General features: G+C 39.5%; 1 protein-coding gene across 1 annotated transcript in view; it reads left to right on the top strand.

Annotated features, from left to right (window-relative positions):
- Window positions 1–20,000, top strand: part of nek11 (NIMA-related kinase 11) — a 55,555-nt gene that overhangs the window by 4,191 nt on the left and 31,364 nt on the right. Inside the window, exons 2-5 of the mRNA XM_053490705.1 lie at window positions 12,333–12,498; window positions 17,853–17,971; window positions 18,094–18,158; window positions 18,561–18,687. Coding sequence (XP_053346680.1) covers window positions 12,333–12,498; window positions 17,853–17,971; window positions 18,094–18,158; window positions 18,561–18,687 — 477 coding nt within the window. The remainder of the gene's footprint in view (window positions 1–12,332; window positions 12,499–17,852; window positions 17,972–18,093; window positions 18,159–18,560; window positions 18,688–20,000) is intronic.

The raw sequence follows: 20,000 nt of genomic DNA, 5'->3' as shown, positions 1-20,000 counted from the left end.
ATCATGAGGGGAATCCCAGACACCATTTTGTCTCAGAGCTGTTTTCCACCGTATTGGACTGTGAAGTCTGTTTTGTTTAGGATTTTAATAAAATTAGGATTATTCACCATCAGGACACCCTAGTAAAAAAAAAAAAGAGTATGCTAAGTATATTAAATCCTAGCGTGCCAAAGCATACTTAAATGTACTTGCAGCCAGACTAATGACTAGTATACTTGAAGTTCGCTATTTTGGAACAACTAATTTTGTACTAAGTGAATTTAAGTTATAATTAAATTGTTCAAAAGCACAATTTGAAGTGTATTAAGTATACTTTTGTGTGCTAAAGTGGAACAACCTTAAGTATACTTAGTACACTTAAAGTATATGCCTGTGTGTGTACTAATGTACATACCTGACAGTAATTAATACAATTTAAGTATATATTTAATGTATTATAAGTACATTACAGCTATTTTTACTAAGTTACAAATACATGGTTAATACACTATGAGTATATTCTTATTACAGCAGTAGCTGTTATACTTCTGGACAATTACAAATACTAAAAAAGTACACTTTATGGTTAATACAAATATACTTTATTATATCATACAGTTCACACAACCTTCTATACTACAGTATTGTAAATGTATTTCTAGTACACTAAAGGTGTTTAGGATCATTTACAAATGCTAAGTACATTTTCTACACTATAACGTTTTTGAAAAGCATTACATCAGTAATTAAGAGGCAGATTTCGTTCATGAGTTCAACAGATTTAATTTGCACAAGGAGCCAATCAGGAGACAGATGATAGCCTGGTGTCGCGCTGATTCTAGTCTCTGGTTGGCTGGAATAGTTGCAGAGTTCTAACGCGGCTGCAGTTTGTGCAAGTCTCGCTTTATGACAGTGAGCGCACAGAAGAGTGAGAGAGTGCAAACATAAATTATCTTGAACGGGCAAAAACAGCGCACAAAAAAGAGTTTGAGAGCGAGAGAGAGATTCAGCGCGCACAAACGAGTCTAAAAGACGAGAGAGTAGTGCACTAAATATAAGTACATATGAATAAGTACATTTACATTTAACTGATAATATACTGAGACTACTGTATATTAAACATTTTATTCTAATGTGTACTTTTTGTACATTTGTACAATGATTATTTTGAGCATATTTAAAAAAATAAATAAACCAAAAATACACTGAAAAACAAGTTTAAATAAGTATACTTTGGAAATTAAACAAAACTTTCACTTAAAGTATATTTTTTCCAATAATATATTTTTGTAAAGTGTACTATAATACAATTATTTTGAAGTATATTTAAAGTTTAATTCCAAAATTTGGTAAAAGCATGATGTTAGTAGACTTTTTATATATTACCTGATGGTACAACTTATTGTTAGTATATCTGTACTATCGAGGATTTCAACATATTTGTAATAGACTAAAGTGTTTTTTTTTCTTTCACTGGGGCGGCTTTACATTTAAACCCGTGAGGCCTCATTTCCTCCGCAGAGCCCCCCCCCACACACACAATATTCCAGACTTTAGACATTATATACATTCACTTACAGACTAAAAATATTGTACAGAATTGTAAATATTGGTATCTGATGCACTGCAGTGTCTATTTTCTGTACAATACACGTGAGCAACTTCTGTGATTGAACCTGAAGTAGAACCGCAGTCTGTTCATAACTGTGGAAATTCAGAACTCAAAAGATCATACTGTAAGTCAGGGACTACACGTAGGCCCCGGGTTAAAATGATGTTCAGTGGTGTTTGATACACTTATTGAGTTCAAAACACATTTGCATTTATGTGTCCACAGTAAACTGACTGTATTTCAGCAGGATTTCCAGCCACTGAGCATTTTTTGCTACACTAAGTGTGTGTGTGTGTGTGTGTGTGGTTCGGATTGTTCAGCATGATGCAAACCTATTGTCATGTTTTTTTCTCAGTCAGTTAAAAAAAATTCTAAAAAAAAGTATTAAAGTTCTCAAATAATCCCAGGATCATGTTTTCATTTTTTCATGGCTACGTGCCAGCAGGATAAATCTGTATCATCATTGTATATCATTTGGTTTGCCTCAGTGTTCACACTTCAAATGCGAGTGTATCGTGTTTTTGGCTAGGAGGTTATGTCATTCAGATTCTTGCATTACTATAGACAAAGTTAGGCCTGCAAACACACACACACACACACACACACACACACACAGCATCACAGATGCTCATTAGCATGTCGCACCTTGTTCAAGGCAGCCCTACTGAGTCGATACAGACCCCAGTCACACTCTGAGTGTGTCACAAGCCGAGATTTTTCCCATCTGGGCCGTCATTCTGAGCGCAATGACCTTTTACTAATAGACAACTTTATCATCAGCATGAAGCCAGCGCTGCAGAACAGCTCGCCATTTGCTTTTGCAGCACGTTTATTATTAGTCTTCTTTTCACAAACGTCTTCGACCGGCTTCGATTATGATTCTTCTTTTTTCTTTTTTTTTATCATGCGCTGCCAGAAAGCTGTGTTCAGCCTAGAATTAACATGGGATTTCAAAAAGTATAGATGTGACAGTGAGAGGGATGGAGAAGGTTTTTCTCCTCTGGAGCTCCGAGGCTGATGAAACTAGCAACGTTTAAAAGTTTAGTTTGGCAGACATCAAGGATTTTAAACAATCAAATAAACAGTCTGAAGCAAAGAGTTTAGTGTAATGCCAAACCAGCCTCAGACTCAGGGAGGGGGTGTGGCCTAATATTTGAAAGTGGAAATGTAAAAAGCTGTTAGTCCTGAGCCATGTGTTATATCACCAGGTCTTAGTGACGTGTGATAATGATGACATGGTGCAAACTATTACACAAACTCCTACACTGTTACACTCACTCACTCAATCACACTGTACTCAGACTCAGGAATAGGTTTCAGCTCCATGTGCTGGGGGTTTTACCAAAACTTTAATACACACCTCACACACTCAGCAGGTCGTGTCAATATCCAATGCATAGCAAAGTGCTTAAAAAAAGAGCTTATTTTATAAGTGCTACCATAACAGACTGTTGTATCAGGTCATGTGACACCTGACCTGTCTTCTACGTCTTTCTCATTGCGTATTATGGTACAGTATTACAATCGTGCGTAAATAATCAGTGTTAAATACCTGGAGACAAAAATGACCAAGCAGAAGCAATGGAAAGCATTTGGATCTAGGAACTAGTGATGGGTCGTTCATGAACGATTTGTTCTTTTTGAATCTTTAACATGACTCAGATGAACGAGTCGTCTCGGAGAGTGATTCGTTTATTTTCTACTGGGCGTGCATGCGCAAAGCATCGCAAAACCTCCGTATGTTATATACAGGAAACAGTATTGAACTTTAACTCTTCGAGTCCCGAGTCGTTCGTTCTTATGACACGTGACTCCCCTAGACGCTATGCAATGCAATAGATTTAAAAGAACGAACGACTCAGACTGAAAGATATAAGAGATGAGCTGCTCATTCTGTTTATTATAACATGTCCTTAGCTGCATCGTAATATTTTCATTGCTGGAACTATAGACTAAATTTGTGTATGTAAACATATTGGGGGTCTTTTTATTGAAAACGCAACATTTTTATTTATTTCTGTTTAAAAGAACAAAATTAACGAAATGACTCAAAAAAAGATTTGTTCATTTTGATGAACGAGGTTCAAAGAACCGAGTCACTAAACTGATTCGAACTTCCCATCACTACCAGGAAGTACTTTCAATGTTTTTCCAAGTTTAAACTCCCTCTGTTTCACTCCACCTCCAAACATGCCATTTTAGTGTCTATGTATATGAACTACTGCTGAGCCACGCCCCTCCAGAGAACAACAGAGCTGAACAACAAGCCAGGGGAGGCTCTTATCTTAGATGAGGTCACATTAGTTGGGAAATCTAAAACATCCAGCATCCAGACATTCCCAAAAAAAACTGAATTTTGTAATCGGACGCATTTTATAGTCGGATAGAAACTGTTTCCTAATTGTTAAAATCACTCCAAGTTCGTAATGCTTTTCCTGATGTCATACTGAGATCGAGGGGGCGTGGCACACTTTTCTTGATCACCCATATGACCCTCACTGATTGGCTAAATGAATCTCCAATCAATGTGAGAAAAAATGAACCCCAGACTTCTTGTCTTGCTTTTTCACACCATTTTACGGGTTTTTGTTATAACCTTTTGGTGGAGCTGTTGTGCTTGCTTTCTTCAAAGATCTAAAAAAAAATGAGTCGTTGTTTTATTAAGAGCTAACGAGCTGATGTGGGTGATTTATAAAAAACGTGAACTCTTTGTAAAAACTGTTTGAGAGTTTGTGCAGAACTGAGTAAGACATTCAGGTGGTAAACACAAAGGGTATAAAAGGTTAATTAGTTTAAGATGAATTTATCACTTTTTTTTTTGTCTATAAAAGATTTTGTATTGTAGCTTGAGACAAAACAACGCTGTGTTGTGTAACAAGCCAAGCTGACAATGATGAAGATAAAAAGCGAAGGAAAGTGATTATAATTCTGAAATCAGCAGCACTTCCTCCTGCTGTGTGTGTGTGTGTGTGTGTGTGTGTGTTCTGTTCTCATCCTCTGCAAATGAGCTAGCCATCCTTGAAAAGAAAACCTCTTGCATCTGTGTTTAAAACGTAACCTTTATCACAACAATGACAGGAAATCGATGAGCCGCTGAACGTTCGCGCGGCGTTGAGATTAATTTCTCAGCCTCTTTTCCTTCCCATAACTAGATGTCGGAGCTGCAGTAAAAACTCCACTGATTGTTTATGGCAGCGTATTTAATTGCAAAGTTAGATTGACTGACTGTAGTGAGCGGACGTACAGTCTCTCACAGTTATTACTGTACTTTTTTTTTTTAAAAATCAGAGATGCAGAAAACAAAAAGACGCTGGAGACGGTGAATATGTTTTCTTCCTTAAACACTTTCAGTCCAGTACAGAGCTCTGATACAGATCACAACTAAACTTTATCTCCAGGTGTTGTTGAAACCCGTGGCACTGCAGAGTTTTTCTTTAAATCTTTAAGAGATCATCAGCTTAGTGCCACGGCCGTGAATCCAGAGGTGTTCTCTGAGTGGGAGGGGCATACTCTCTGTCCGCTGTCAATCACATGGACACTAACAAATCAAAGGGGTGTGCGCTGAAGATGGATAACTAATATAATTTAAACACAAATTTGTGTAAATGAGTCTTCCCCTGGAAATGGCGGATGCAACCTGCTGTCTCCACACACATCCTGCTGAGATCTCACCTCACAGAACCTCCGCCTATCTTCATATTTACCACTACAGAAAAACCTCTAAAAGCTTCTGCGCGTCGGTGTCAAAGTGACTGCTGTGATTCATGTTGGAGTTGTAGACGTGCACTTTGGTGAATAACAGCAGGAACACAGGAGCCCAATTTAGCAGAGAGGAACCCCTCGTGGGACGCACAGGCATGTTAAAACGCCGCCTTATCAAAGCGGAAAAGAGGCGTCTGAGTGGAATCACTGGGATTTTTTTTACTTATTTGTGACTTTAGAATAAATATCTTTAGTCAAAAACAAACAAAACAACCATACTGACTTGGTTGGTCAAAGCTTGGCTGCGAGTAAAAACATTATTAATGTAATAGATACGATGTGATGAGCAAGATGAAGAACATCTCAACCTCAAAGGTCCTGTCTCTGAAGAGCAAGATAAGTCTTAGGCCAGTACAATATGAAGCCGAGCCATGGAGAACCACAGTACTAACACCAGCAGAGTCCAGATCTTCTTTAACTCCTGCTTGAGACTCATCCTCCAGCCTGACACAACCAAGAATGAGCAGCTGTGACACACGAGAAACCTGATCTCAGAAGAAGAGATCTTCAGTGGAGCTGAATTGGGCACCACCAGGCAAGCTCTCACAAGGAACCCATGAAAGCTAATAAATTCCGCCTCAACCAAGAAACATCAGCAACAAAGTTCTTCAGCTCTTCAGTTAATAAACACCAGAGCATTATTGGAGCAGTTTTCTTAGAACATTTTGGTATATACTGTAGACTCCGCCCACTACCAAAAAAAATGCAGTTTTCAAGTTGTCGACTTGTAATGCTACAGTACGTACTGTGTTTTACCTAATGGTTTGTTAAAAATTGGGATTACAGACTTCAGTGATGATGTTTAAAGTAAGTGTAACTTAAGATAAGATCCAATATTTGTTAGAGCTGAGGTCAGCCAGGGTGCCACCTGGAGCTGATAGGACCCCTTGCTCAATGGGGCTAGAACCCCTAACCTTTCAATCAGTAAGCCACTCCTGCCCCCTTTTTAGCTATATTAGGCTACGATCACTTTACCTGCCTGAAGTGATCATGATTTGTTTAGGGCAATCTGAACACACAAATCCGATATTTTTCATATTGGATTTAAGAACACTTTCATACGTGGTCCTAGATTAGATACATCTCCGATACACGGTCATGTGACCTGAATGAGAACAGTCAGATCAGAATTCATGATAGCAGTGCTAGCCGTAATCACTAAAACAGCTAAAGCAAGTCATCTGGATTTTTTTCTTCCTTCACAAATACAGCGAGTTAGTGCTCACAATACACAGGAGCAAAAACCCAAGCAGATTTTTTCCCAAAATCGCATCCAATGTTTAAAATAAATGAGTATTTGCACAAACATGTGACGTGTTCTATCCCAGATGGAGCGAGTAAAGACGTATTGATGTATGAAGGACAGATGCGTCACATTAGAGTTTGATAAAAGTCACTTGTAATGATAAATGTGAACTGTCATGACATGCGAATAAGCTTTGACCAAAAACACCTGTATTGAGCGATGAGGCTTTTAACCTGAACATAGCCTTAGTGTAGCCGTGTCGCGCAATTACAAAACCAGAGGGTGGAGTTAAATTTATTCTAGAACAAACGCTGGACATGTAGATGTTAAAGCCTACAAATACATACAGACATACAGCAGAACATAACCAGCAAGTAACTGATGAAATGATGAGGATGGAGAAGGTGAAGGTGGTGGAGACCCCTGCTGGTGTGGAATAAAACTGTTAGGTGAGAAATTGGAGTAAAAATGGAAAATAAAGTCTGGTCTGGATCCTGACAGATAATTAGCAGGATGAGATGAGCGCTGTGCATGAATTATCGCACTGAGCTAAAGCACAGATGCAGGACACATCTGACTCCAACTCCATGTTTCAGTTAACATGGCTTTTAATCTCATAATCTTCCTCTATCTCTCTCTCTCTCTAATGATCTCGTTCTCCTTCTCTCTCTCTCTCGTGCCCCTCCCCTCTCTTATACTTTCTTTCTCTCTCTCTCTCTCTCTCATCCCCCTGCTTCTCTCCCTGAGCTGTGTGACAGATCTGGGGCTGCATTAATGGTTCATCTGCTTCCTCCAGTAAACCCTCGTGTAATCAAACTGGCCGATTTTCTGACCTGCTTCATTTATCAACGTACAAAACAGTCTTCTCTACTCTAGCTGTCTGTAAGAGACAAACATCTGTAGTAAGATCTACAGTACACAGTCTGCGTTAAAGGGATGAGTTTTCTGTAACAGCAGCACCGAGAGTAGTGTAGCTACAATCCCAGGGTTACACTAACGCTCACGTTCTGACACATCACTGTTTCTATAGTAACGGCTCGATCCTAACACGCTTAAGTTTTGCGTACGGAGGAATGTGTTCATGTAACATTTATATGGAAGGAGTCTGCAGTGTCAGTGCTTTCCAACAGTAAAGCTGTGTTGATCTTCAGGACGGACAGAAGAGTTTAGAGCGAGACATATGAGAAACGAGATCACACTGAGCGAAATCCCCACAGAGGGCTACGAGAAGGTAAACACAGACCTCTAGAGCTTTGCTCCAGATCACAAACCAGACTTTATTGTGTGTATGTTGTTCCCTTTGAGGAGGAGAAAGTTTCCAGCCATAACCCTAAACTAGTAGAGCAGCGTACAGTACCAGTGTTTAGAAGTAAACACACTGTGACCTGCTTCGCCGAGGGTTAGTGAAGCTCCGGGGTCGAACGAGGCTGTCAAGTCTCTGTGGTTCAGAATTTATTGCCCTCGCTCGCTTATTTGCTCGTGCGCGCTGCTATTTCTGGATTCGAGACCAAATTTCCCTTGGCCTCCTGAGACCCGATGAGAAATGGGACACGACTGCGTTCAAATATTTGAAACGCGCTCACGGAATTGATTTTTTTATTGAATGTATTCATATGTAGGTGCTCCGCATAATAAAGCAGCCCTGCTCAGCTCCAAACATTGTGATTACATCTATCTATCTATCTATCTATCTATCTATCTATCTATCTAGTAAATTGGTCTTTCAGTCATTCCTTTGAACTCGTCTTTTTCTGGGGCAGAATATTTATACCACATACATCTTTAATAAAATGTATAAAAAAAGACAAGAATTTGGGGCACAAGTTTTATTTTATTTTCAGAAATGAACACGGGATTTTCAGAACCACAGAATTATTAATCTAACTGTATGTACAGTACTATATATGCTGTATATACTGAACATAAATGTTACACATTGTCTGTACAATATAATTTTGATTCTATAGTTTATTTCATAGTTCCTTTTTTTAAAAAAAAAAACATAAATAAATGAAAATTTGCGCTCTAAATTCTTGGGGTATTTTCTTCTACAAAATATGTGTCATAAAATCATTCTCTTCCAAAAAAAGACCTGTTTAAGAAATAACTGGAAACCCAATGAAGATAAGTGAAATGTATTATTACATCTTTAACATTATTCTAGGATTTTATTAAATCCCGTAGTGCAGGTCAGACGTAAATCGTCACTTCATGGATGTGTGCTTTTAGCAGCTCTGTATTTTTTAACAATGTAAAGCACTTACTGTTAATTATACACACGTATAAGGATGATGTGTCTTTCGTTATTAAATAAATCAGTTGTACTGATTGGCAAGTTGCTATGGTAGGAGAGAGATAAAACACTTCAGGGCATGCTGCTGTAGGAAAACAATCAACTCTCTTGTAGTAAACGTGCTTTTGCTTCATCACCCCACCTTACTGTTGTCATTTACAGTATAGTTCTGTAACAGCACCACACACACACACACACACACACACACACACCAGTTTTAAAAAAAAGTTTTGTAATTTATTTTAATAAAATAAACAGTTTAATTGCATCAGTGAAGCATAAACTGACTGTTGGTTGTCATGGTAACATGGTTAAATGAGACCTGATTGCAACATACCAGGCAATTAGAAACAATTATTATTTGTAACGGTCAGGCCATACAAGCTAATTAAAAAGAGATAGTAGTGCCCCAATGAGGGGCATGTGAGGAGCACACAGCATGTAAGTGTTTTTGTTTTTTTTTTGTCTTGGTGAGCTTCCCTCTGTCCTTGACCCAAATTTGAGAAGATGAACTCCAGTAAATTGGTTTGAGATTGAAAATGGGTTCAGGGCCGTTTGGCATTCAGGGTAACATCTGATAAACAGCGGAGAACACGAAGAGAGGAAGAATAGCTCGTGTCTAGGACGAGTAAGATCACCTATGTAAATAATTTTAAAAAATCTGAAATTGTTATATGATTGTTGGTAAATTATTCAGTCTGTATAATTATAGCAATTTTTTTTTGGGGGGGGGGTGAGTTTGCAGTGGATTATTTGAGAATTATAAAAAATTGTACACACTCCATTTTAAAGAAAGAAAGAAAGAAAGAATTTCTCAAAATGTAACACTGTACTCTTCTCAGTAACATGAGAACATGACAAGATGTTTTCTTATTCACTTGCCTGTTGTAATAGCTTATTGTTTCCATGGTAACAGCTCCATTCTTTGGCAGATGCTCCACATAAACCGTGTAATTGTCCTGATGGTGTTTTTTATTTTAGAAGAATATGTTTTAGTAAAAGTTGTGGGAGTCTCCGGTGTCAGTGCTTTGCAACAGTAAAAACTCTAACTGTAAGTGTTCAGAGGAGTTTACGCCGCGTTTGAAGTTTCTTCGTAATTTGACCTGCTGCAACTTTTGTCTTATTAACTTGAATAGATAGACTAAAGAGAACAAAGTAGATATGTTGTATTCGTGGAGGAATAAAACACTTGGCAACATGCTGTTACAGGAAAACAATCACCTTTCAGGTGGTAACAAAAACTCGGCTTCATCACACCACTGTGTTTGATTCCTTTCTCTGAGGGTTACTGTATTTAGTTGAATGTAAGAACGAAGAAAGTTTAACTGGTACAGAATAAAGCGCAGTGTCTCTCACTCCTGAAAACAACAACAGGAAAAATAATATCCCTTATTTTGCTGTTTTTTTCCCTCCTCTGCACCACCCGCAGTGCTGCTTTATTCCGCGCAGATAAATGATCTTCATGATTTAGTTAAGCTTTGATCTCATTTTAAATGCAGAAGACTGATTCTTTTCATCCAGAGGCTGGAAACAGAGCTCAGAGCAACAGAAGAAAAATGGTTCAGAAGAATAAAACGCCTGCTTCCAGATTCCCAAAGCCAATTCTCGTCTAATAAATGCACCGCTTCGAACACTTGAAGGGAAAAACACGCTTAAATTGGGCTCGCTTAACTGCAGCATGAAACTTCAGCGAGGTAAAAGGGGAACGACGGGCTAAAGAGAGAAAGGCGTGAATAGAACAGGAAGAGCGAGCTGACCTTTGCTAAATGGCACACCAGCGTGCCCGTGCACAGGAAAGGGCGACTTCACAAACAGGAAGTGAATAACTATACAATGCTGGAATGTAAAATAAAATTCCGGTCGTGTCTGGTCAGCCTCGGCTGATATTTAAGTTAACAAAGGTAAAATGTTAATAACTTCATCTGATACTGTGATTGCTCATCACTCAAACTACCTAGAAACTCTTCAAACATAAAACAAGTCACTTAACATTTCAAAACACGTAAATAACACAAACAAGTAAATAAAACAGAGAAAAGTTAGCTTCAAGTTGCTAGGTTAGCCTTAACTTGCTATGTGTTTAGTTTAAACCATGTCTAATTATCAAGTAAAAACCTGAGAAGAAAGCTTACAGGATTTTTTTTTCTCTTTTCGTAAATTACCTCTTAATTGCTAGGTTAAATTTCTCTCACAAGCTTAACTTTCTGTTATTAGATTAGCTTTTGCTTGCTAGCTCAGAGTTTTAGGTGCTAGGTTACATTTCTCTGTTGCACTGCAAAAATGCAAGTCTTATCAAGTGAAATTTTAAAGTATAGTCAAATGCATGTCTGATTTCTTAGAATAAATCTACAATAAACATTTCCAGTCAAACGTTACTAAAATAGAAAGCTAAAATGTCTTGTTCTATTTGCAGATAATTTTGCTTAATTCAAGAAATAACTTCCTAAAACCTCGAGAATAAAAGGCTACCTCTAGAACCAATAGAACAAGACATTTTTATTTTGTAAGGTTTCCCTTGCTAGGTTAGATTTCTCTTTCTAGTTGAACTTTAGCTTGCTAGGTTAGCTTTTGCCTGCTAGGTTAGTTTTCTTTTTTTTTTTTCTCACTAGCAGTTTTTGCATACTGGGTTGGATTTCTCTTCAGGTTAGCTGTCACTCATTAATAAAACTAAGACAAAATGCTTTCCTTCACTACCGTTCACTCTGTCACCATCATCACCATCTTATTTTAATTAGGTTATCTCAGCGTTGCTAGTTTAGCATTTACTCAGTAGATTAGCATCTGCAGGCTAGACTGGAAGACCTTTTAAGAACATAACTAGTTTGAAATTTTATGAACATATACATTTTTTCAAATGATGACAAGCCTTGTGGTGGGTTTTGGTTGTAATAATTTTTTTTTTTTAATGAATACATTTGTAATAAACAAACATCCAAATAAATACAAATTTCACTATCCCCACCCCTTTACCCTGACCTTATATTTTTGCCCATTCTAATATTTTTTAATTAAATCACCTACTAAAGCGTTCAGTCATATAACATTGAGAGTAATTAGCAATACTTTAACACGTCAAACCTCTAACAGCTAAAAGCCTCTTCCATTAATTTTACTTTCTTCAATCATTAATGCATTCCTATTGAGATTAATTAGGTGGAAAATTCTTCTTAATTTCACTTTATGAAATGAAGCGGTAAATGTCAGACTCTTAAAGGTCAGGGCTGAGCATCTCAACATCCCGCAGAGGAACTGGAGAAAGTCGGAACAGGGCCAGAGTGTGTAAGAGACTTCAGGAAACACTTATATTTAACCTTTATATATTCTGCTCGGGCCAACATTTCAATCTTTGCTCTGAGGTGGTGTTAGTGATGGTAAGGAGAATCTCCAGGGATGGAATGAAATTTCCAGTTTACTATAAATGTGTGTGCTTTGTGGTGCAGTAAAGTTCTGAAGGAGATCCCGGTGGGGGATCTGAAGCCGGATGAGACGGTGAAGGCCACGCAGGAAGCTCAGCTCCTCTCACAGCTCCATCACCCAGCCATCTTAAGGTTCTACACCAGCTTCCTGGAGAGAGACACTTTCTGTATCATCACAGAATTCTGTGAGGTAACCTGGCTTTTGTTCTTTTGAGCTTTAATTTAATCTGGACTAAATTTTTTTAAATTCTATTTAAATTTTTTTCGTTTAATTAAACTAGATCTTTTCTAGATCTAAGTCTGGTCTAGACTAGGATCATCAGATTTTAATAGTTTTTTGACCTTATCTGGTTTGCAGTGATAGTGGTTTGCCTTGCCCTGGCCTGGTTACACTTTCTCCTAGATGTTGGACCATGGCCTTGGGGATTGGTGTTCATTCACACACTCTATAATAATGAGCTCAGGTACTAATGTTCATATGTTAACGAGGTTCCAGTTCATCCCAAAGCTGATGGTTCAGTGGGGTTGAGCAGGTCTGTGCAGGACACTCAAGATCCTCCACTCCAACACACTCTAAACACATCATGTCTTCATGGATCACACAGGGGCGTCATCACGCTGGATAAGGGTTCGGTCAGTTCCTGTTATTTCCAGTAAAGGGGAACTGTAACGCCACCAAATGAAGACACATTCCCTACAACTGTGTGTTTGTAACAGTTTGCTGAAGCGCCATATGGATGTGGTGGTCAGGGGTTCACCTACAGTATAGGAGATGCTTTAGTTCACAAATGAGTAGAAATTATTTCCTCATAGGTTCCAAATGGTTTCAATGTAACAAAGTTACATGTCATTTATAGAAGGAACTCCGCCTTGTTGAATTTTTCTTAAAAAAAAAAAAAAATGTTAACTTTTGCTAAGTTTTTCTCTCAGATGTTAGATATTTAGCAGAGCCATGCATAGGATTGGAACAATTGTGATAGCAAACAGGATCTGGGGTCATATCTCTAATTTAGTCTATAAAAACTACATTTAGATGGGACTGTTCTTCAGCCTGGACTATTTTTCCTCTGGGTGATGTTTGTCTGGTCTGTAGCGCTTTAGATTCATCTTGCTCAAGGCTTATCGTTTTACCAGTTATTTTATAGACCACCTAAAATCTGGACTGGGAAATCTTTTGCTCAGGTTTATATTTGGTCTGGTTTCTTCTCAGCCCTGAAGCTGGAGGTGGATTTCCACACTGCCCTATTCCTCCATTTGCCCTGTCCACTCAGTACATTTGAGAGATCAGACCGATGTGCAGCTAATGACGCTCATGTGTGCTCCAGAGGTCAATCTCATTTCCTTCATCACTTTTTCTTCCCTCTTACTTCCAGCACATCTGCCCCAGTTCTACATTCGGCCTTTTGCGCTCGTTTACACTCCTGTTCCTCTCACATGAATTGAAACTTGCCTTTATTATGTGACCTTCCGACAAGCCATTGTGTCTCGTAACCATAGCGTGTGTTTCATTCTATCCATTTTGACCTTTGACATTAGCATGTCTGTCTTTTATATTTGATTAAAGGTTCCCATGGCAACGGGACAGTTATTATGGCAGTATTTCTGATGTTCCTGTCCCTATGATAAATGTACCTTTTAATGGTTAAATGTAACCTGTAAATAGTCTAGAGATAGAGGCAGGAGTTTCACTTTGACCTTTATTATCAAACACACAAGCTGATGTGATATTTCCTCCTGGATTTCTGGGTTGAATTTCTTAAACAAAGGGAAATGTAGTGAATACCAGAAAAGATTATAACTTAGCAAGTGGAAATATTATGAATATAGTTACATTTATTTAATTATTATACTGTATATTGTTATATTAAGAAATTCTACGGGCATGAGTCCAAAGGTTTCTGCACTCTGGCTGTAGAATTTGTTTTGATGAACCTTTAGAGAAGACAAATCCTGTACGTGCTTTTCAATTTTTCAACACTTTGTCTGTCTGTCAACATGCTATCGTATTTAATTGTTTATGAAAAAAAAAAACGTTTATAGCTGAGCTCTGAGCCACGAATGCGTGCTGTCTTCACGTCTTCATCAGAAGGGAATTTTTGTCCTCGTAGTTCTGCTTTCAGGAGACCAGACAGGTGAAGGTCTGATGGCGTGAGATCAGGACTATAGTGAAGATGTTTTAACACCTCAGAGTGTCGCCAGTGTGGTGTAAAAGTGTACGGATGTGCATCGTCACGTGAGATCACACCGCCCTCAGTGTTTAATCTGAAGTTTAGTCTTCAGCTCTTCAATAAGCGTCTCACTGTAACGAGCGCTGTTGATTGTTGAACCTTTTTCCTGATAATAATACTTCTGGACGCTTGAGAATCACAGAAAACTGTAAGCATTGATTAACTTCCCAGCTGATCGTTGACTTTTGAACTTTTTTCTCTGTGTGCGATTGATGATGTTTCCGTTCCATACTCTCAGTCGTCGTTTACTCTCAGGCACGTGGTAATGAATCCAATTTCCCTTTGGGATTTATAAAGTTCTTTGAATCTTGAACCTTGAATGATTCTCTTTAAGAAACTCTCACCATCCTTAGAGTGTCGCTCCAAAACTTGTTTGCAGATAATCAAAAGCTTTTTTTCTTACAAATCACAAGTGTGGCATCCATATTTGCTCATGTCGCAGATACAAATGACCTGATATAACACGTTCACACACACACACCTTCACAGCAGTGACTGGGGAGACAGGAGCCTCGAACGGAGAGCGCTGATAAGCAGGGGTGTCAAGTAACGCAGTACAAATACTTTATTACCTTACTTAAGTAGAAATTTTGGGTATCTATACTTTACTGGAATAATTATTCTTCAGCTGACTTTTTACTTCTACTCCTTACATTTTCACACAATTATCTGTACTTTCTACTCCTTACATTTTAAAAATAGCCTCGTTACTCCTATTTTATTTTAGCTTGTCATTCAAAAAACAAAAACAAAACAAAAAACATCTGGATAAATCGGGCCATCCGGATGGAGCGAATTTGATTGTGGTTGGATGAGAAGTATAAACACACCATTCCGACACCCTATTGGTTGGTACGCAATCCATCGCACCTGCACATGATGTCACGTCACACACTCCAGCAAGGACGTTCGAAAAAAAATAGCATTTCCAGTTGATAAGGTTGTGATAAGTAGACGAAGATGTATATATAATTTTTTTTTGATGAATCACTTGGATTAATCCTTCATTCTGACAGCACTAATGTTTATTGTAGACAACCACACAGGGGTAATTGTTACTAAGCCTGTCCTGGGTGCACTAATTTTCCTGTATGTTGCCCTCACAGATTCCTGCAGCTAAGCTTGGATGTACATTTACATTCCAATAAAGGTTACCGATGACACGCCTCTGAAGTTTGACTTTTTGCACCATTAAAATACTTAAAGGCAACTAGTTATCATATCTTCTTCTCCATGAAACATGTTAATGCTCAGTAGTACACATATATGGTTTTTTAATGTATTTGCATTGTACTAAAACGCATTCTTTTTCAATTGCCATATACAGAATCCCAAATCACTATGGTCGTTAAAAATACAACAAAACAACAACACATTTTTCTTTTTCTTTTTTTATGAGGTGTTAGTGCAGTATATAGACCCGTGGCACAGCCTAAGCTTTTATCCTTAATGCTTTTTCCCCTCATGTTACTTTTACTTTTATACTTTAAGTAGTTTTGAAACCAGGATTTTTTACACTTTTACTTGAGTAAAAAGCTTGAGTTGATACTTCAACTTCTAAAGAAGTCTTTTTAAAACCCTAGTATCTATACTGTACGTCTACTCAAGTAATGAATGTGAATACTTTTGACACCACTGCTGATAAGACAGTGCAGCCACCAGAAAGTTTAATATAACCAGAGTGCGGATAATTTTTTTATTTTATATTTTATTTTCTTCGATTTTCTCCCTAATATAGTCGTGTCCAATTCCTCCCCGTCACTAGGGGGCTCCCACATCAAGGCTACTACTACAGACGCCCCTGATTGGCTGTAGAGCCGTGATTGATGTGGGAGCACTAAACACCCCTCCCCCCTCCCCTCTGAGAGAGCTCGGCCAATCAGCTCTCTCTAGACCTCCGGCTGCGAGAGGTTACAGCATCACCCGGGGATTTGAACGTGCGATCTCCAGATGATAGTGCTGGCACTTTACCAGTGTGCCACTCGGAGGCCACGTGCGGATCATTTTTGACTCACCCTCGTACATAGGTTTGTCTAGATTTAAGAACATTTCACATGCTAGGAGGAGCAAAACTTAACCCTATACACAGACTTCTGAATTACTTTACCAGCAAGACAGTTTGTTAAATCAATTCAAATCACTACCTCACGCTGATGTTGAAGCTGTAAATGTATAAACGTTCTTTAGTTGTCTCTCTGGAGATACCCGAATTCTTTTTGTTTATTTATTTATAATTGTATGGCATAGCATTCCCCTGTTGGACATAAGAACCTTTAAATTGATGAAAAACCCCTGAAATGCTCCCTGGTTCCTGTACAAATATTGTTCTCTGATCAGTTCTCTTTGTAGTGGAACCCACACAGAGGTTTGTCCAGAACCCTTAAAGAATGAGCTTTCACATGGTAGAAACGTTTATCATTTTTAAATGAATTAAATGACCTCTAATAGCGCTTACATTAAGTGGACCTTTTCACCTGGGTCACCTGAGCAGGTTCTACAGACGGCAGCGAGCAGGAACTGTTGCTCTCCTTCGCGGCGTGTGATGCGGCGTGTGCGGCACGGCTCGCTGAGACAGGAGACGAGTCTCATTACTCTGAGGAAGATGGATTACATAAACGAGTGGCTGGTTTTAATCTCATCTGCGCTCTGGATTACAGAATGTCACACTGGGAGGCTGCGCGCGAGGCTTCCTATTACACACGGAGGAGGGGATCCCTTCATCTGATCTCAGAGTAGGAGGAGGAGGGATATTCTGAGGATGGGTGATGGGAGGAACTGGAGGTGGGGAAGGAGAGACAGAAAGAGGGATAGGATAGAGAGAAGCGCAGGGGAAGAAGGAAGAGAAAGAGAGACAAACACACTGAGAACAAAAACAAGAGGGAGAAGAAGGAGTGAGAGAACGAGACAGAAAGACAGAGAGTTATGGGGAGGTGGAGAAGGACAAAGAGATTAAGAGTTGGACAGAAGAAAGGAGAAGGAAGGATGTTAGGAGTCTCTCTCTCTCTCTCTCCACACCTTTATTTCCTCCTTTTATTTATTTGTTTATTTATTTAGAGAGAGTATAAAAGTGACAACTGACCCGCTCGCGTCAGTACTAAACACTAATACACTTTCTTTTACAACACACACACACACACTTCATATAATTAATGAGGGGGTCAACTGGAACATGAGTGAGGTTTCTGATGCTATGTGCGGTCACGGAAATGACGGAGAGAGACAGAGAGAGAGACAGAGACAGAGAGAGAGAGAGAGAGAGATAGACTGGAACAATAAACAATAAATGTGTGTGTGTGTGTGTGTGTGTGTGTCTCAGGACGGGGATTTGGAGTATAAGCTGGAGCAGTTGCGAGTCTCAGGAGAAGCTCTGTCTGAGTCTCAGATCATGGACTGGCTGGTTCAGCTGCTGCTGGGGGTCGACTACATGCACGAGAGGTGAAGAACCTCACCCCACCTCATCTCTCACACACACCAGACGAGCGTATGCTCAGAGCTCCATGCCCTTCACTTCTTCACTTGTGTGTGTGTGTGTGTGTGTGTTTGAATTTCCTCACCAGACGGATTCTACACAGGGACCTGAAAACCAAGAACGTGTTCCTAAGGAAGAACATGGTAAAGATCGGTGAGCTCTCACAAGTCAGACGAGGTCGAGGTTAAAGAACCGCGAGTGCTTTATTCCTCTTATTCCACCTACAGTGTTAGACTTTACAGTTTCAATTTTTATTCCTAAATGCACATCATACTTTTGTTTTTTTTTCACATTGAATGTTGAGGAACATTTGTGCACAAAAGTTAGCTCATGTTCTCAGGTGTTATATCAGCAATAAACACTCGTTCCCTCTTCAGCCTCTCTTTCCTTTCTCTTTGAATAAACTGTTGCTATAGAAACGAAAACTTTACTATTATTTTAGCAAGAGCATTAGCTCCTACTGCCCGAACAGAATGCTGAATTTAAGTGAGAAGTGACATGTGTCAGTGAGTGAGACAGCGAGTGATGAAATAAGGCTTGGTGTGTTCTCGACAGGTGATTTTGGCGTGTCATGCCTCCTGATGGGGTCATGTGACCTCGCCACTACGTTCACAGGAACGCCATATTATATGAGTCCAGAGGTTCTCGGGCACCGAGGTTACGACTCCAAATCAGACGTGTGGTAAGTGGAGCTGAGACTCTGGTCCTGATGTCTGATATGAGAAATGTGATCATTTGGTTCAACAATTAAATTATTTTTACTGGTAATTTATGAATATAATAGTTTAAGAATCTTCTTTCACCATGGGCATACATGGTGCAGGAACTCTAAAGCTCTGAAGCAAAAGATAACTTCGAACATGATGCTACCACCACCATGCTTCACAGCAGGATACGGTTTTATACTGGCCTGGGTTTAATTCCCACCCAATGCACAAACCCCAACTACTGGATCCATTGCCAGTCCCAATCCCGGACTTAACCCAGGTACTGAAGAATCAAACGCGTCTGTTTAAAGATTGCCAGAGACTTAGCTGAACGACCATCAAAAAGAAGGTTCATTCCACCACCCAGGTGCAAGAACGGAAAAGAGTCTGGGTGCATGTCTTCTTCGATCCCTGAGAGATGATGGGAACAGCTGAGCAAAGCTGAAGGATCGGAGAAAACGCGGTGTGGTGCGGGGTGTGATTAGAGCTGAGAGGTAAGTGGGTGCTGGGCTGTTTTTAGCTTTGTAGGCGAGCATCAGGGTTTTGAACTTGATGCGGGCTGCTACAGGAAGCCGGTGCAGGGAGCGGGGGAGGGGGGTGGTGTTGGAGAACTTGGTAAAGTTGAAATGAAAGCGTTCTACTGCATTCTGGATCAGCTGTAGAGGACGAATAGTGGACAGAGGCAGATCTGCCAGGAGGGAGTTGCAGTATTGAAATAACAAGGAACCAAACAAACACCTGAGTGGCCTGTGAAGAAGGAAATGAGCGAATTCTTTTGAAGTTATAAAGAGGAAATCGACGAGAGCGAGTGAGGTTAGCGATGTGTGGGAAGAATGACAGACGATTATCCAGTGTTACCCCAAGACTGCGGGCAGTGACTGAAGAAGTGATCTGATTGTGGGTCCAGGGAGATCACAAGGTCTTGTCTCTTTTGTTTGTTTCTGATACCTGTATCGCTTTTACTCTCTCTCTCTCTCTCTCTCTCTCTCTCCCTCTCTTTGTGGAAGCCCCTGATGATGCACACTTGACTGTACATTCTTCTCATTAGGCACTTTTCAGTGTGTAAGTCTGGACAGATGTACAGTGCAGCATGTGCACATGCACACACACACACACACACACACACACACACACACACACGCACACACCTCTATGTCTGCCTCTCTGATGCATCTTCTAGCCATTTCTATTTTTCCATCATCTCAGAAAGTTTGGGGCAAAATCCGCATTTTGTCAGTTACACCTTTATTTTGATCCTCTCTTCTCCCGGCATGCTCCCCCTTCTCTG

This window comes from Clarias gariepinus, unplaced genomic scaffold (genome assembly GCF_024256425.1).
Source record: "Clarias gariepinus isolate MV-2021 ecotype Netherlands unplaced genomic scaffold, CGAR_prim_01v2 scaffold_30, whole genome shotgun sequence".
Lineage (NCBI taxonomy): Eukaryota > Metazoa > Chordata > Actinopteri > Siluriformes > Clariidae > Clarias > Clarias gariepinus.
The sequence above is the reverse complement of the archived record's forward strand: the minus strand, read 5'-3'. Positions and strand labels throughout refer to the sequence as shown.